At 47.3% G+C, this 16,553-nt stretch overlaps 1 protein-coding gene across 1 annotated transcript; it reads right to left on the reverse strand.

The window, feature by feature from the left end:
- Positions 1-890: 890 nt before the first annotated feature.
- LOC136960409 (receptor-type tyrosine-protein phosphatase beta-like) lies at positions 891-14,635 on the reverse strand (the record flags this gene model as incomplete). Its single annotated transcript, XM_067254908.1, is given in 17 exon segments — positions 891-3,578; positions 3,701-3,821; positions 4,830-4,955; positions 4,957-4,966; positions 6,389-6,552; positions 6,707-6,829; positions 7,251-7,382; positions 8,226-8,302; positions 9,234-9,324; positions 9,463-9,544; positions 9,713-9,730; positions 10,076-10,156; positions 10,552-10,657; positions 11,171-11,277; positions 11,443-11,734; positions 11,841-11,990; positions 14,357-14,635. Coding segments are annotated over 17 exon segments (1,982 nt in total), but the record flags the coding sequence as incomplete, so codon positions are not given.
- Positions 14,636-16,553: the final 1,918 nt, after the last annotated feature.

Here is a 16,553-nt window from a genome sequence, read left to right on the forward strand (position 1 = left end):
TGCCTCAATTATATCAAAGTACAGCTGGAGGAGGAGAGAGGTGGGAATATACATCGTAATATCCACAGTAATCCAGACTAGGAATACCTTGTTGTGACAAACGGGATTACGGCTGTTCTGATTGGACAGGAGGGCCAGCGGGTTATCGCTCTCAATCCCAGGAGCTCTCAACAGAATGTTATTGTGGATATTACTTCCCGGTGTGTCAGATTGAGAGGAACTAGGGCAGGAGGCTCTGGCTTTATAAATAGACAACACGTCTGTCTGTAACGCCTTGTATCCAGGTCTATCACACAAACACATACACACTCACACATACACTCTCGCACACACACACACACACACACACACACTGCTCACACACAGAATCATTCACACATTGCCATTAGAGATGAGGGCAGGGCTCTCTGCCAATAAGGACGGACTACGTCACCCCACGATGCACTTCAATCACACAGACTACGATCCCTCAGCCAGACCACATTGCTCCCTGTCTTATCAATGAATATTCAAGCAGAAACACTGGCACTCAGAAATACACACACACACGTGGCTTTTTCACCTTGGAAACAAGTGCTGACGTCAGAGCGCAGGGTGCTCTGCCCTCTCCTTCCATGCAGACAATATCTTACATAATGATGGAGAGGTGAAGATAGAGAATGATGAATGAAAAGATGTCAGAGTATCATTATCCAGCCCGAAGATTCATAGGTATCACACCTTCCTCCCCCACCCCTCCCTCCCACCCCTCCCTCCCTCCCATCCCTCCCACCCACCCCTCCCACCCTCTCCTCTCTAGTTTTGACACGACTACAGAATGTGCTTTCAGCAGCCGTGCTCTGAGTCAGAGGGAGTGTTTCAGGTGATTCTCTGGCACAATTACTGATATAAACAGTGCATCGTTTTATTTATTCAGCAAGGGTACAGCATGGTGATATTTCAGCTTATATATCACATATAAAAACAATAACATTGTGCTATCTCAACAAAGCTAAGATGCATACAAATCTCATAGTTCAATTACATAGTTGCAGTCCTACGTGAACACACAATACAGCATTAAAATAATAGCCCTCCGCATTTCATAATGACAATCTCATATTGCAACAATCTTAGCACTTTTGCTTGATTCTTATACAGCTTTTTACCCAGTTTTAACACACAAGGCACCTCATATTTACACCCTAATATACTACAGTCACATGCATTCAGTGTAGATTGACTGACAGACAGACAGACAGACAGACAGACAGACAGACAGACAGACAGATATACAAACAGTGTCAGACAGACATACTCATGGACAGACAAACAGAAAGTATTCTCGAGGCAGGCTAACACTACAGTGGTTGGGTATACATAGCCCTAACCCTACATAGACCACTAGTTCCTGGCTCCCCTCGGTTCCTGACGCCTCAGTGCTGATGCACCAGGTTAACAGACGCTTAATGAGCACAGCACCTCTCCATGGGGGGAAGTGTGGAAGAGTTGAGTCGGCATATCACCTCATAAATATCATCAAATGTGAAAACAAGAGTGATAAACCTCTATACATAAATACAAACGTCTACCTCGACCATAAACTTACATCCTGTTACATAGAGACAGACGGGTACATGTAAGTGTAAATATAAAATATGTTTGCATATGTTGCCGCATGTGTGTTCATTATACTGTAGGTTCACTGGGATATTGATACAGCATATTCAAGACAGTGTTAGCTCTTTGAGGTTGAAGGCCATAGTGTATGCTATGCTCATCATTTCGATCCCCTGCATCTCTCCTAATGCTGTTCTGCTCTTTTTAATGGGCTGATAGTGAGGTAGTAGGGATGTGACAGCAAGGGAGGAGTTTGTGTGTGTGTGTGTGCTTTCTAAGTGGTTGTGTGTAGGTGTGTGCAGGTGGGTGTGTGTGTTTTGTGAGGGGTAAAGGGCAGGCAGAGTAGGATTGATCCACTCCACCCTATGGAGTATCATTTAATGGGCGCTGCACTGTGTTTTAATATGCTGGTGAATCAATGACTACGTCTGACAGTCTAGATCAGTCGTCCAGGTTACTGGGGCTCAGCAGAAATCGATGCCCATGAAACTCTATCATTTGTCGGGAGAAATAAGACTTTGTTACAGCTCATCTTCTCTGGAAACAAAAACAGTTGTGGGAGATTCAAACGAAGGCAAGAGAAGTGACTTTGTGAGACTGATATTTTAAATGTAGCTACGTACAGACACGTTTCACGCAGATCCTAATAGACTCTTGATAGGATCATGCCTGGCAGGCTTATCTAAGTGTCCCCCTGTGTGAACAGTGGCAGTTTGCCCACACTAACTGGTCTGTGCAGGACTGAGGAGCTCAGGTACAGAAATGTCAAGCCTTGAACCTGGGACCCAGGATGAGGTGGCTGAGGGTCAGGGTCGACACTGACATTCTGGAACCTTCTCTTTCTCAATGCTGCAAATCTCTGCAGAATGGTCTGAGGAATAACTTTATTTGGTAAAGAGCTAGACAGAGAGAGAGAGCAAAAGAGAGAGAGAGAGAGATACAGAAGAGAGATAAGGAAGAGAGAGAGATTGCAAGAGAGAGAAGTTCATTCTTTGGTCGTGTATCCAGGTGGCAAATTATATTATTCTAACCCTGTCTATTTTGGACAGGGGTTGATATTGCCTGAACTGGGTCATTCAGGTGTCTGTAGCACTAAATGTTTACTAATTCTTCTACTGACCTATTTACAGCACATTCAGTAGTACTGTGTTGTGACCTAATCCAGGGATACTTGTACATACTAAAAACAATATGGACAGACAGCTTCTCAGACATGGCAACAAGTGGTGATGAAAATCTCATCTGTACGTGACAAGCGCTGTGTTTTAGAAGCTCCGGTTTCTACGTGTTCAGCATCTGAATCAGACATAGGCTCCATAAGTGTTGCTGATGCAGCCTGCAGGAGCCTGGCACCATTATGAAGGCCTGGCGCTCTCCAGCATGGCTGTCTGAATGCATGTCAATAGAGTTTGTCTACCTGTTTGTCTCTACATCCACACAGCCCTCACAAGCACAAGGGTCTGCTGATGGCTCATAGTTCCCTCTCCTCTGGGAGCGTCAATTAAGGCTTCACTAAAAGGCTTCACCTCCCTGATGAATCTCGTATTCATTGTGAATTTCCAAAGCCCATTTATCTCCCTCTCATACAGCGTCGAGGAGAGTAGAACATCTTAGTCGAGAGAGATTTCTGAGAGGTGTATTTATATGACGTGAAAAGCAAACTATTCAAAACAAAGACTCGCAATTTGGTGAAGGACGATTTAACACAACATCAATATTAACAGTCATACTGTGGCTTGTCCTATTGAAATGGACATCTAGAGAAGTGCTGTGGGAACAAAAATAACAAACGGCTCTGTCCTTGTCCTGGTTCTTACATAGACGCTGGTTCAGGGGCTTCTTACATTGCTCAAAAAAAAGCAAAAAAGGGCAAGCTGTAACAATGCCAGCCAACAAAACTTGCCACACTAATGCTGTTAGATCAATCTTCGTCCCCCACTGTGGCGTGATGTCTCTCTAGCGTCCAGTATAGATGAAATCTGGGGTGAGAAAAAAGATAATCATCTTCTGTTTGCGTCAATACCCTTTACACCGTCTAGGCCTGCTTCTGCCTCAGGGGCAGAAGAACTCTGGAGTTCATCTTGTTGTTGAGTTCTCTCACCACGGTAGTAGTCGGGGTTGAAGTTCTCGTAGATGGGGTAGAGAGGGTTCTCCTGCTCGCTACGGAGCTTCCTGGCCCGCAGAACGTCCCTCACACACTGGTGGAGGTACAGGTACTGGCACTAGACGGGGAACAGGATAGACATGTTAGAGCACTGGTACTAGACATAATACTGTACTTAGTTCACTATGTTAGAGCACTGGTACTAGACATAATACTGTACTTAGTTCACTATGTTAGAGCACTGGTACTAGACATAATACTGTACTTAGTTCACTATGTTAGAGCACTGGTACTAGACATAATACTGTACTTAGTTCACTATGTTAGAGCACTGGTACTAGACATAATACTGTACTTAGTTCACTATGTTAGAGCACTGGTACTAGACATAATACTGTACTTAGTTCACTATGTTAGAGCACTGGTACTAGACATAATACTGTACTTAGTTCACTATGTTAGAGCACTGGTACTAGACATAATACTGTACTTAGTTCACTATGTTAGAGCACTGGTACTAGACATAATACTGTACTTAGTTCACTATGTTAGAGCACTGGTACTAGACATAATACTGTACTTAGTTCACTATGTTAGAGCACTGGTACTAGACATAATACTGTACTCAGTTCACTATGTTAGAGCACTGGTACTAGACATAATACTGTACTTAGTTCACTATGTTAGAGCACTGGTACTAGACATAATACTGTACTTAGTTCACTATGTTAGAGCACTGGTACTAGACATAATACTGTACTTAGTTCACTATGTTAGAGCACTGGTACTAGACATAATACTGTACTTAGTTCACTATGTTAGAGCACTGGTACTAGACATAATACTGTACTTAGTTCACTATGTTAGAGCACTGGTACTAGACATAATACTGTACTTATATTTGCTATGTTAGAGCAATGGTACGAGACACATTTCTGAGTACACAATATTAGAGTACTGGGACTGGACATGAAACATGGGAGACATACTAGAGTACTGGTGCTACACACAAGACAGATATGTAGGCTCTGACGCTGGACTATGTTTAGACCTAACTAAGTGAAGTTATCCAGAGCTGATGTGGTTAGGCTGTGTTGATGTCGTGGTGTGGTCATGTTGAGGTCACCTCTGTCTGGACCATGTGAGAGCGGTGCTGTCGCAGTTCAAACACCGAGCCGTAGATGTCCACAGTCCCCCTGCCGTCCAGCTGCTGCAGCACGCGGTCCAGAACCACAAAGGTGCCAGTACGGCCCCACCCCAGCACTGAGAGATGGAGGGAGGAGGACGAGAGACATGATGGGAAAGGAGAGAGAGAGAGGAGAGAGAGAGAGAGAGAGAGAGAGAGAGAGGAGAGAGAGAGAGAGAGGAGAGAGAGAGAGAGAGTAGAGAGAGAGAGAGAGAGAGAGAGAGAGAGAGAGAGGAGGAGTGAGTCAGATAGGTCAGCAACGAATCCATTTGCCATGGTCTGGAGGTCACAGTAGAGAGATCCACTCACACACACACATATATGCAATTTCAACTATTCTGTCTCCATGTTTGCTAGAGCGCGTGAGATTGGAACACATTCAGATGACATACTATAATCTGTATCCATGAGCCTTAAGATATAGTTTGATGAACAGAACACCCAAGAGAACAACACATGTCAATATATAGAAGCTGCGGAGGCTACCAACATTGATTTACATTTAAATGACTGACATTTACTATACATCCTTTTTATTATTGGTTTACTAATAGTATGTTTATTGCTCTTGGAGCCATATGTATAGATCTTGCCATGCTCAACCCACACAAACAGAGACACTCGCATACACACAACACACACACACACACACAGTACGACCATGTGTGTGGTAGGGTAGCAACCCACATGGGGAGGGGAAGTATTAAAAAGTGGGAAATGTAATGAAAGTGTCATCAGGAGACTACCACCCAATAATGTGATGTGTTGTTGCCTGGGGAGACAGTCATGTCCCATTTTCTGGCAATGAGAGTACAGATGTGCCCACCTCTTCACCTCAGTGAGCAAGCTCTCTCTCTGTCCCCCCCCCCCCCCTCTCTCTCTCTCTCTCTCTCTCTCTCTCTCTCTCTCTCTCTCTCTCTCTCTCTATCTATCTCTCTCTCTCTCTCTGCCTGCCTGTCTTGTACCATCAGCCACACTCATTATCACTTATTTTCTACAGGGTTTCTACAGTAAGCATGTTGAACTGGGCCTCATGGAGCAGTCAGTATTAAGCCCATGCAACACCTAAAGGACAGGATGTACAAACAACTAAATTAGATTTCCTGTATGGTAAAAGTGTACTGCCACATCTCGTGTCGTGGTCTAATCACAACAGGCTGCTGCTAATCACAGATGAGCCAACTTTGAACTGATGTCTCTCGATCGTCGGCATGGCAACAGCGCCAACAGTAGACCGGCCAGAGAGCGAGTCATGTAATTTGATTGGTTGGGGGAAAATGGACAGAGAGTCTGGCGGGAGGCTGTCTGGAGCTGGTGTGTGGGGTCAGGGCCTGGGTGGGGGTGGTGTGTGGGGTCAGGGCCTGGGTGGGGGGTGGTGTGTGGGGTCAGGGCCTGGGTGGGGGTGGTGTGTGGGGTCAGGGCCTGGGAGGGGGTGGTGTGTGGGGTCAGGGCCTGGGAGGGGGTGGTGTGTGGGGTCAGGGCCTGGGAGGGGATGGTACCTGCAGTGCACCACCGTGGCCCCTGAGCTGGGGGAGCGGTCCACGTAGTCTCTGACCGTGCGGACGAACTGGACGAGGGACTGGGTGGTCTCTGGGACGCCATGGTCCGGCCACACGGTGTAGTGGAAGTGACGCACCACCCGGGGGAAGCTGGCCGCGCCCTCCTGGAGGGGAGAGGGGGGGGGGGGGGGGTCAGTACTGACCAGGTATCCACATCCATCTTTGAATACTTAAATACACACACACACACATAAACAAAGACATAGACACACACAGACAAACAGGACATACACATACACAAAGTCCAGTTCCACTCACAGAGCTGATCTTGAACTCTCGGATGGTCCACTCTGGCAGGACGGACTCAGACAGCATGTGGACGATCAGATCTCCGTAGTACAGGGGCTCCCGGTCAAACGGCCAGTAGTGGTCACACTTCACCTGCAGGACACCGTCCACACAGTTACAGCATCTGTCCTCTCCTCCAACCTCACAACATCTGAGACAGCTCAGAGTCAGTCCCAGGCATGTCTTAATCTACACATTCACCAACAGGCCTGTACAGCTGAGGACAATCCACATGGTTAAAGCCTATGCCCGTCTGTCTATCCCTGATCAGATGGTACTCTATGACCTTAGCAAGTGGAGAGGTCATGAGTCACCCAACACAGGTCCTTATGGTGAGAGGGAAGCGAGCTGCCTCAAGCTCAGACCAGGCTCCACAACCACGTGGAAGACTTCTCACAAAAGGTTTACTTTTCTTATCTTTCCATTTATCTTTTCTTGGGTCACCATGGTTACGGTCAGGGGGACGACGACATTGGTGGCTAACCCATCGGCGTGCCCCGGCCCACTCACCCGCCCCTTTCTCCACACACTGCGTCACCATGACAATGTTGAAGACGTTGTGCTCCCACACCATCCTCCAGAAGTCGTCCTTGGTGCCAGGGAGAGGACCCTGCGTGGCTATGTACTCTCGGCGGAAATTGTTACCCTGGGGGGGGGGGGAGGGTGGAGGGAGAGGGGGGCAAAGAGAGAGAGAGAGAGAAAGTGAGACGGAGTTGGTTTAGCAGAAGTATTGAAGGTTTGTCAGCATGATGGTCATATCACTCTCCAGCTAGTTTCCTGCTAGGGCCTCAGTGACTGAGCCCTGGGGCCTCATCCACTCCCTACAGCGCTGCGGCTCATATAAAACTGGTTTGCTTTACCAGTAAGGTCACACTGGGTTTGGCTGTACATCAAAACCTCTCCAATAGCCTGTCTGTTTGAGGCAGGAACCCTGTTTGTCTGTATCTGTCTGCCTGTTTCTCTGCTTGAGAGTGTGTGTGTGCTTTACTGTATGACTCACCTGACACCACTCTAACACACACAGGCAGAGATCAAATTAACCCCCCCCCCCCCCCTCACTTCACACACACACACACACACACACACACACACACACACACACACACACACACACACACACAAGTGAGAAATACGGTATGTAACACTCCCCTGGTGGGCCCCCCAGACTCCATCTCTCACTCAGCCCAATTACTGCCTGATGGACACACATTGCCTGCTGTGATGGGGTGTGTGTGTGTGTGTGTTTCGTGGTAGCGCTGAAGGGGAGTCCATTAGTCCCCCCCTCCCCCATTCCACGATCCATTTCTGATTACTCTCTTGCTTTCTGCATGAACTCTGATTGGCTCAGAACATTGTGTCCAGTTGAACAGTTCCCGACTACTAGTTGGATTTCATTCTCTGACCAATAGGTCTTTAAACAGTGTTGTTACTGCTCCAGTATGCAGCTTTAAGTGCTGTAAAGGTGTGTAGTGACCAGGGGATGTCTTACAGGTATATAGCTGGCATTGACATAGTCAGAGGAGGGGTCGTCCTCCAAGAAAGAAAGTTTGACCCTGGTGGAATCATCTAGAACACAGAAGAGAAGACAGGAGAACACTTTAGCACCACATGCCATGCTGTGGAAAGACAAGAAGTACGATCCCTGTGTCGCGGAGGAGAGACCAAAAAGAGACCAGAGCCAAACCTTTTGTGGCTTTAATCCTATTCATGATCTAACAAATTGTGCAAGTCTGTGATGTGAAGTATTCCATCAACACCAGCTTTGTGCTAACTTTGTTGTCAAACTGAGTCAGTCGCTGCTATCTGGAGGTATAGAAGGAGGTGTCGTGACTCAAACTGACAAAAATAACGCTGTTGTCTCTATGCTGAACTGCAAAACAGTATATGGTTCAATAGATAACTCACTCAAAGTAATGTCTACATCCAAAACACATCCATTTTGCTACCAGTCTATCTAGTTTGTTATTCTGCACAGCAATTTTCCGCTTTGTAACTCTGAAAGTAGGAACCTTCAATTGCATTATTACAAGGAGAGTTTTGTTTGAAACGTTCAACAAGCCAAATCATTCCAGACCAATTAAATTAATGTGCCTGAGCAACATTAGAGAAAATGATGTAGGATAGAAGAACAAGAGTTACAGTCAAAAAGATCAATGATGTTCTCTCTCTCTCTCTCTCTCTCTCTCTCTCTCTCTCTCTCTCTCTCTCTCTCTCTCTCTCTCTCTCTCTCTCTCTCTCTCTCTCTCTCTCTCTCTCTCTCTCTCTCTCTCTCTCTCTCTCTCTCTCTCTCTCTCTCTCTCTCTCTCTCTCTCTCTCTCTCTCTCTCTCTCTATCAGCAGTTCAGGACCATTGACACACTCCTCTGTGTCCTTGCACTCTTCTCAATGCTGATGTGACTAAACCTATCCAATAATTATCATTGATAATGATCCTTTCCACTAACTCTGCAGTCTTTCCCTCTATCTTTCCCTCCATCTCCCTCCACCTCTCGACTCACAGGGCAGGATGTTGTTGTAGCGGTTCTTGCCCCTGTTCTCAGGGAGTCTGGCTGCCTCCAGAGCCTGGTTCCTCCCCACATCCTTCAGGTCCTGTCAAAGGTCACAGCAGGTCAATATGATCACCATGTGTTAACTCTCTACTGAGATGTGAGTTAACAACTGGCTGGTGGTTGACTGAGGGATTGGTGGGTAGATTAATTGATTAATTGATTGGTGGTCTGTGTTTACCTCAAACTCCTCAGACAGCAGGTAATTGGAGTCAGCCTGGAGTTTGGAGAGATGAGACTCAAAGTGGGCAGCTTTGATTGGACTGAGAGGAGAGGGGATACATATGCACACACACACACACACACACACACACACACACAGAAAGCTTGGTCAGCCCACTACAGACCGACCTTTCAAAGCCAAGTCAAAGTATCACTTTTAATGAGACTAATTAATGAGACAAAATCTCATCAACATAAGGGACACTCACCTGGAGATGCGACGATTGCTGGAAGAAAGAGCAGAGGAAGAGAAAAAGAGCGAAAGGGAGAGAGCAAGAAACATTTAGAGGATGGTCGTTGCCTTATAACTAAACTACATTTCCCCTACAGTCCCACCGCCCTGCCAATCATCTACTACTACAACTCTGGTATTGAAGTACAATACCATCCATCTTCACGCATGGACACTTGAAGTCGTGTCCCTGGGGTGCTCTCAGCTCAGAAGAGATGTTTAGATGATCCATCACTGCCTGACTAACTGATGGGCTCCTCTGACCTCAGGGATCACCAGAATCTATTCCTTCAGGATCACATTGACGGGTAAAGAGTGTGGGTTGCGAATAAAAACGTACCTTCTGATACCAACGTACATTCCAGAGTTGGGAACCTCCTTCCACATGTTCATTCTGACCACTGGGCTGTCCTGTACTGCCCTGCTGATACACACACACACACACACACAAGCATACACACATAAACAGCATTAGAACAAAACATGAACCACGAGGCTCATTGCCACATGTTTCGTGGACAGGAAATGACTCCACCAGGCAATGATGCAGAGTAAACGATGACTAATAAGATTATATGGTATTAGTACATCGCAACTGAGGAAACCAATTATTAATCAGCTAATTCACAGGTCCAGATACCCTTCCTTTCCCTTTGTAGAAAATAAAACCTAATCAAATACCCGTTCTCCCTCATACCCCAACCATGAGGGAGAAAATGGTAAAGGGATTATCCGGTGGGGGTAGTCGTGTGTGTGTGCGTGTGTGTGTGTGGGTGTGTGTGTGCGTGTGTTAGTGCGTGTGTGTGCTCCACTCACACTTTGCGTAGCCTCTGTCTGTAGACCAGGAGGGAGATGACAGCCACCATAATACCAATGAGGAACATGCCAGCACTGATGCCCTCGATGACTCCTCCCATGGGCTCTGGAGAAGAGGACAACAGCACATTCATATTTACCTCTACTCTATCCAGCACAGCAGTAACATGAGCTGGAGCCTTTCGAGTTGACCAGAAAACTACCCCTTGCATGTGAACAGGTGTGGGACCCTAGCCAGGATAAAGAGACCAGCCTCCAGGCTGAACCATGGAGGCAGAACCTGAGTGTCCACCGAGGTTGGGCCTGGTTGAGGCCAGGGGCCCAGGGGCCCAGGGGCCCAGGAGGACTGGAGGACTGGAACTATTTACGCTCCGTAGTTAGTGCTTTTAATGCATCATAGAAGCTCTCAGACAACAGAGGAACCGCTCCCTCAAGAGCTGCAGATTAAAACACTCTATTCTCCAATAGGAAGCTTAGCTTTCATTGCTAAATCGATGAAAGTCATCAGGGTGCGTGTGTAAGTGAGTGTGTGTCCGTGAGGGAGAGTGTGTGTGAGTAAACTTGTGTTGTGTAAGGGAGTGTGGAATGAGTGTGTGCGTATGTGTGTGTGTGGCCTCACCTGTGTGTGTCCGGAGGGGCAGAGAGAGGTATGTGTCTGTGTAGAGAGGATGAAGAAACTCTCCCTGATCGTCATCAAACAGCTGGGTAAATGCTCGCATACTGAGTCTGAAGACATACACACACACACATACACGTACACGTACACATAAGTGTACACAAGCATCCACAAATACAAACACGTAAACATTAACGGTTGATGTGCAATATATATAGTCAACGGGTTGGCTGAAATCAGATATGTGGGGTCTCAGTATTCTGAGGGTAGTTTACCTGTAGGAAGTCTTGGATTTAAGTGGCCCGTCACAGAAGGGGTTGAGGTCATCATAATGGCTGTGGTCCAGATCGTAATAGCGGTCTAAATCCTTTGAGTCGCAGGCCCCTCCCAACCACTTCCCACCAGACCCCAGGTTGATCTCAAACACCTGCCCACCAGTGAAGTCTGAGTCCTGGGTACAGCGGCTAGGAAAGTAGCCTGTCTGGTAGGCCCTGATGGAGGAGTTGTGTCTGTAGTCCAGGTAGGAAGGTAGGGGATGAAGCTTCTCAGGCTGGAGCAATTCATTGTCTGTTAAGAATAGACAGGGTTAATAAAGTTATGTGGATCGAAAATGGAGTCATGAAATGGTAGGCTTATCTCCTTATTAGCAGTGACTGATGGTATCTATGTGTACCATCAGATTCAGCCACGATGACAGAGAAGAACTTGACGGCTCCGTTGGCATCACTGAACCAGCTGCAGTTGAACCAGAAGGAGATAGAGGACGCTGTGACCCTTGACAAGCGCTCACTGACCCGCAGGTTGGGGGGCGGGACCGGAGGGCCTGAGAAGAGACAGGTCATTGGTCAAATTGTTGGTCAAACCTTCCAACCGGCAAGGTGGAGGAGCTGGATGGAACAGATGTGATGGAGGACAGGGGATCCCTGAGGTCTGGGGTGCTGTGGAAGTCACCGGAAACCCTCCAATTTTGAGAGGCCTCACAGCTGAGAGGTTGGGGCTCAGGGACTGGAGGCTGGGGGCTCAGGGCCAGGGGTGGGTGTTTAGGGGCCATGGACTGGGGGGACATTTGGGATTTTCTGGGTACTTAGGGACACAGCTAACCTGCTTATCCATGGATCTAGAGTCCTGACAGAGACAGATGTGTTTGAGCAGCTCTCTGTGTTGTTAGCAGACAAATAAAAACGGCCATGATGATGAGCCTCGTAAAGCTGTCCAATCACTGAGAAGGAAAAGAGAGTGCTGTTTGGCGCAACATCATCCGATCAGGGCAGACAGGAGGAGGATGTATTAGTTAATATGGCCTCCATCACCACTGATCTAATTATGTTTCTTCTGACGAGTCTGTCGTTTCTCCCTCCCTCCCTCCATCCCTCTCTCTCCCTCCCTCCATCCATCCCTCACTCCAAATCCCTGGCATTTCTCCCCCACTTCCCCAGGGAGAAATCAACCACAGGATTTGAGTGCCCTGATTGTTGCCTGTTCCTGTAAATCTCTTTTTCTCTCCCTCCTTTCGTCACCTCCTTCGCTTCCTCGCTCCCTCTCTTTGACACTCTTTCCCAGGTGGCCTGAGCTATTTGAGGATGTCTTTATTTAAGTGTGAGGGACTCTACAGGCTCCAAGAGCGTGTACATGTGCAGCCTGTTTGTGTACGTGTGTGTCTGTGTATGTGTCGCACTTGCTAACAAGAAAGCCCTACCCACCCCGAATCTCACTACGCTTCTCCTACATCCATGGGATGATATCACAGGGCTTGATCAGCCAACCAGCCGAGGTGATAGAGCCAGTAGTGCTCCCAGTCATCAGACGGGCTCGACCGTCCGTCAGACCTGCCTTCATCCGTCTGCTTTAGGACCAGCCTCTGATGGCTGTTGGCTGGCTGCACTCGCCATGTGACGCAGGGGTATAGAGGGGGCGGGGGCACTTAGCAGGTCGGCCGGGCGGCTCTTTGGCTCTGTGGGACAGGAGATGATGCCAGCTGAGCTGACCACGTCCAAGCTGCCAGAGCTGATTTCAACTAATGCAAACGCCCCAGCCCTGAGAGCCTGAGAGCGCACATCTGAAGACGCCATCTTTATTCCCGTGCTCTTTCTCGCTCTCTTGCTCCACTTCTCTGTGTCTCTTTTGGGGCCTTTGTTCATCTTTCCCTCTTCTTAGACGTTACACTTAATCTGTTGCTGTCCCTGTAAAATAATAGCTTTCTATTTTTTCGTCGTTTTTTCATTCCAAGAAGTCGAAGTTCACGCGAGCCAAAATGATCGAATATGGACAAACAAAACTTTTATTATTGCGATGTCCTCTCTCTCTCTCTTTCTCCTTCCCTTCCTTTACCTATTTGCTGTTGAAATGATAAATCATTTTGACAGAACTGGAATGCAAAGCAACAGAGGAGGGCTGCAGGCCATCTTATCTAATAAAATAAAAAGGTTCGACGGTGGAGCAATCTCCTGACTAAACACCAGCTTTGTTTCAGCTCCACATCTTCTGTTCCTCACAACAACAGACAGAAAGAACCATACCAACGTGAGATGTCCTTGATCAGAGGACTAGATATCACAGAGATTAGATCTTTTTATCACACATAAAATGACAAGACATGATTTCTTTCATCTTTCTGCATGACAACTGCTTTGATAAACTAACGTAGTTAAGCTACCTTAAAGCTTCATTCAAGTATTATGAGCGAGCTTGAGAATGACCTGAGCTTTGAAAGACCATTACCCTTACATTCAATCGAATGACGGGACTCTATAAAGAAGACAAACACTGACGCTTGCTGTGAGCCAAGGTTGGGATATTCCTCAGAGCTTCACGGCTCATTGAGTGGTCCCTGTTCTGGGGAGGGGAAGGCCAGCCTGGTTCATGGGCTGCTTCCCCTGCTGATGAAGTGCCTGGAGATTAGCTGACTGTTGAGACATGGTGATCTAGGAGAGGAGGTGACGGCCTGGGGGCTGGGAGGGTCACGACTCAGCAACCGCTCTAACAGGCAAAGTACTGGAGTCTTGGATATGCATGTTGGGTGTGTGTGTGTGTGTGTGTGTGGAGGGGGGGTACAGAGAGGATAAGATGAGTGGAAAGGTGGTGGCATGGCGGGTATTGATAGACATTATAAATAAAATAACCTGACTTGTGTTTCTGGGTGCAACGTTGAGAGTATGATGGAGGTTCAGTGTTAGGTGACATGGTACTCACGGTCGATCATGGTGACCACACTGGCGTGGGCTGGTTGGCTGGTGAGGCCAGCGGAAGTGGTCATCACAATGACATCGTAGCGGCGGGAGGGATCCAGCCTCTCCAGGACCAGCACGCTGCTGTCCCCGGCTAGACGCAGGCCGGACACCAGCTCACCGCTGTCCAGGCGACGGCACATGACCTCAAAGGCATCGTAGTCGGCAAGGGGCGGAGCCCAGGTACAGGAAATGGAGGAGGAGCTGATGGGGAAGCAGTGCATGTTCCTAACACTGGACGGGTCTGCGGAGAACACAGAGAACGTCAGGAACCACCAGGTGGAACTCAGGGATGGATCCCAAATAGGAAGAGAGAGGGACAACATCTCTGAGACAGAGTTGATGGATTGCTTTAACTTCATTAAACTTTTTTACTGGATTACTTAATGTCCTTGTATGGCTCGTATGGCTTTACATGTTCAATCAGAAAGATATAATCTTCATCCCAAGAGAACAAACGTATTTTGCCAATTTACACAGTAGCTCCGTACTCTCATTATCCACAGCTTCCCATTTCTAAGTTCCATTTGAATGACAATGAGTGTGTGTATGTGTGTATGTATCCCTGCTGGTTAATGCAGTGTATTGGGTGTGCATAATATGGTCTGACTGTACAAGGCAGCAGTACAAAGACGTCTCTCTCAGAAGATAGATAGAGATACATACTGCCAAAAGCCATTCACTTTCATTCATTAATCCCTCACACTAGGGACCTATTCACTGGCCATGGATAGCCCCTCGCTGGCACACACACACACACACACACACACACACACACACACACACACACACACACACACTACACACACACAGACATGCATGCCCTCAGTGACACATGCACAGAAGACACTCTCATTACTTCTCATTCTAAACTGTAGTTCAGAAACAGAGTGTATAATTGGCCACCTGCTCTCTCTGTCAGATACAGGTCTAACATGATGATATGGAGAGGAGGAGAGACATAGAGAGACAGACAGGTAGAGAGAAAAATAGGTGACATTGTAGAGTAGATTCTAATGAAGGCTTTTGATGTAGTTGTTGACCTTTCAGCAGTGACATCATCAGTCTGTCTGTCTGCCTCTGCTGTGACTCACAGCCAGCCAGCTGCTGATTAAGGAGGGCAAGGGGCACACCTGCACACACGCACTTGCACACACAAACGCACACACGCACCTACACACACACACCTACACACACACACACACATTTAGTCATCTTTTACATTTAGTCATTTAGCAGACGCTCTTATCCAGAGCGACTTACAGTAAGTACAGGGACATTCCCCGAGGCAAGTAGGGTTAAATGCCTTGCCCAAGGACACAACATAATTTTGCATGCCGGTAATCGAACCGGCAACCTTCTGATTGGTAGCCCGATTCCCTAACCGCTCAGCCATCTGACCCCCTCGGCCATCTGACCCCCTCTCGCCCCTCTGACACACGCACCTGCACACACACACGCACCTACACACACGCACACACACACACCTACACACACACATGCGCACACCTATACACACATGCATGGATGGATGCAGACACACACACACTTATACACACACACATAGACACACAATTATGCACAATCACTCTAACCAGCCAGCAAGTGTACAGTATGTGCTTTGTATCTTGAACTCAAGGACAGTCAGACCTAAGGTATAAAATAAAACAATAATCCTACACTTACAGACGGCATCCCTACACAATCTGACAACTTTTGCCTTGGAAGATAAACTAGGACTGATCACAACATCCCTTTGTCCTTCAAAACAAACAACAGCCTTAAACACAGAACCTCTCTCTCTCTGTCTCTCTCTCACACACACCACACACACACACACACACACACACACAATGTGGAGGGTCACAAAGACTGTGTATGACCAAGGAAACCTTGGAAGGATGATAGAAGATAATATATGCCATCGCATTATAGGCTAATATCCTGTTTCTACCTTGCTGAGGAGATAAGCATGGTGTCAGATTTTGTAGAGATGACAGAGGTCCAAGAGTACAAGCAGACAGCAATCTAGAGGAGATGTGCTCTCTCACAACACAGAACTAACTCTGAGCCGGCAGGCACCCTATCATTATGTGGATCTGCATATTATGTGTGTGTGTGTGTGAGAGTGTGTGTGTGTGCATGTGTGTGAGAGAGACATA

The sequence above is a fragment of the Osmerus mordax genome, chromosome 17 (assembly GCF_038355195.1).
Source record: "Osmerus mordax isolate fOsmMor3 chromosome 17, fOsmMor3.pri, whole genome shotgun sequence".
NCBI classification, from domain to species: Eukaryota; Metazoa; Chordata; class Actinopteri; order Osmeriformes; family Osmeridae; genus Osmerus; species Osmerus mordax.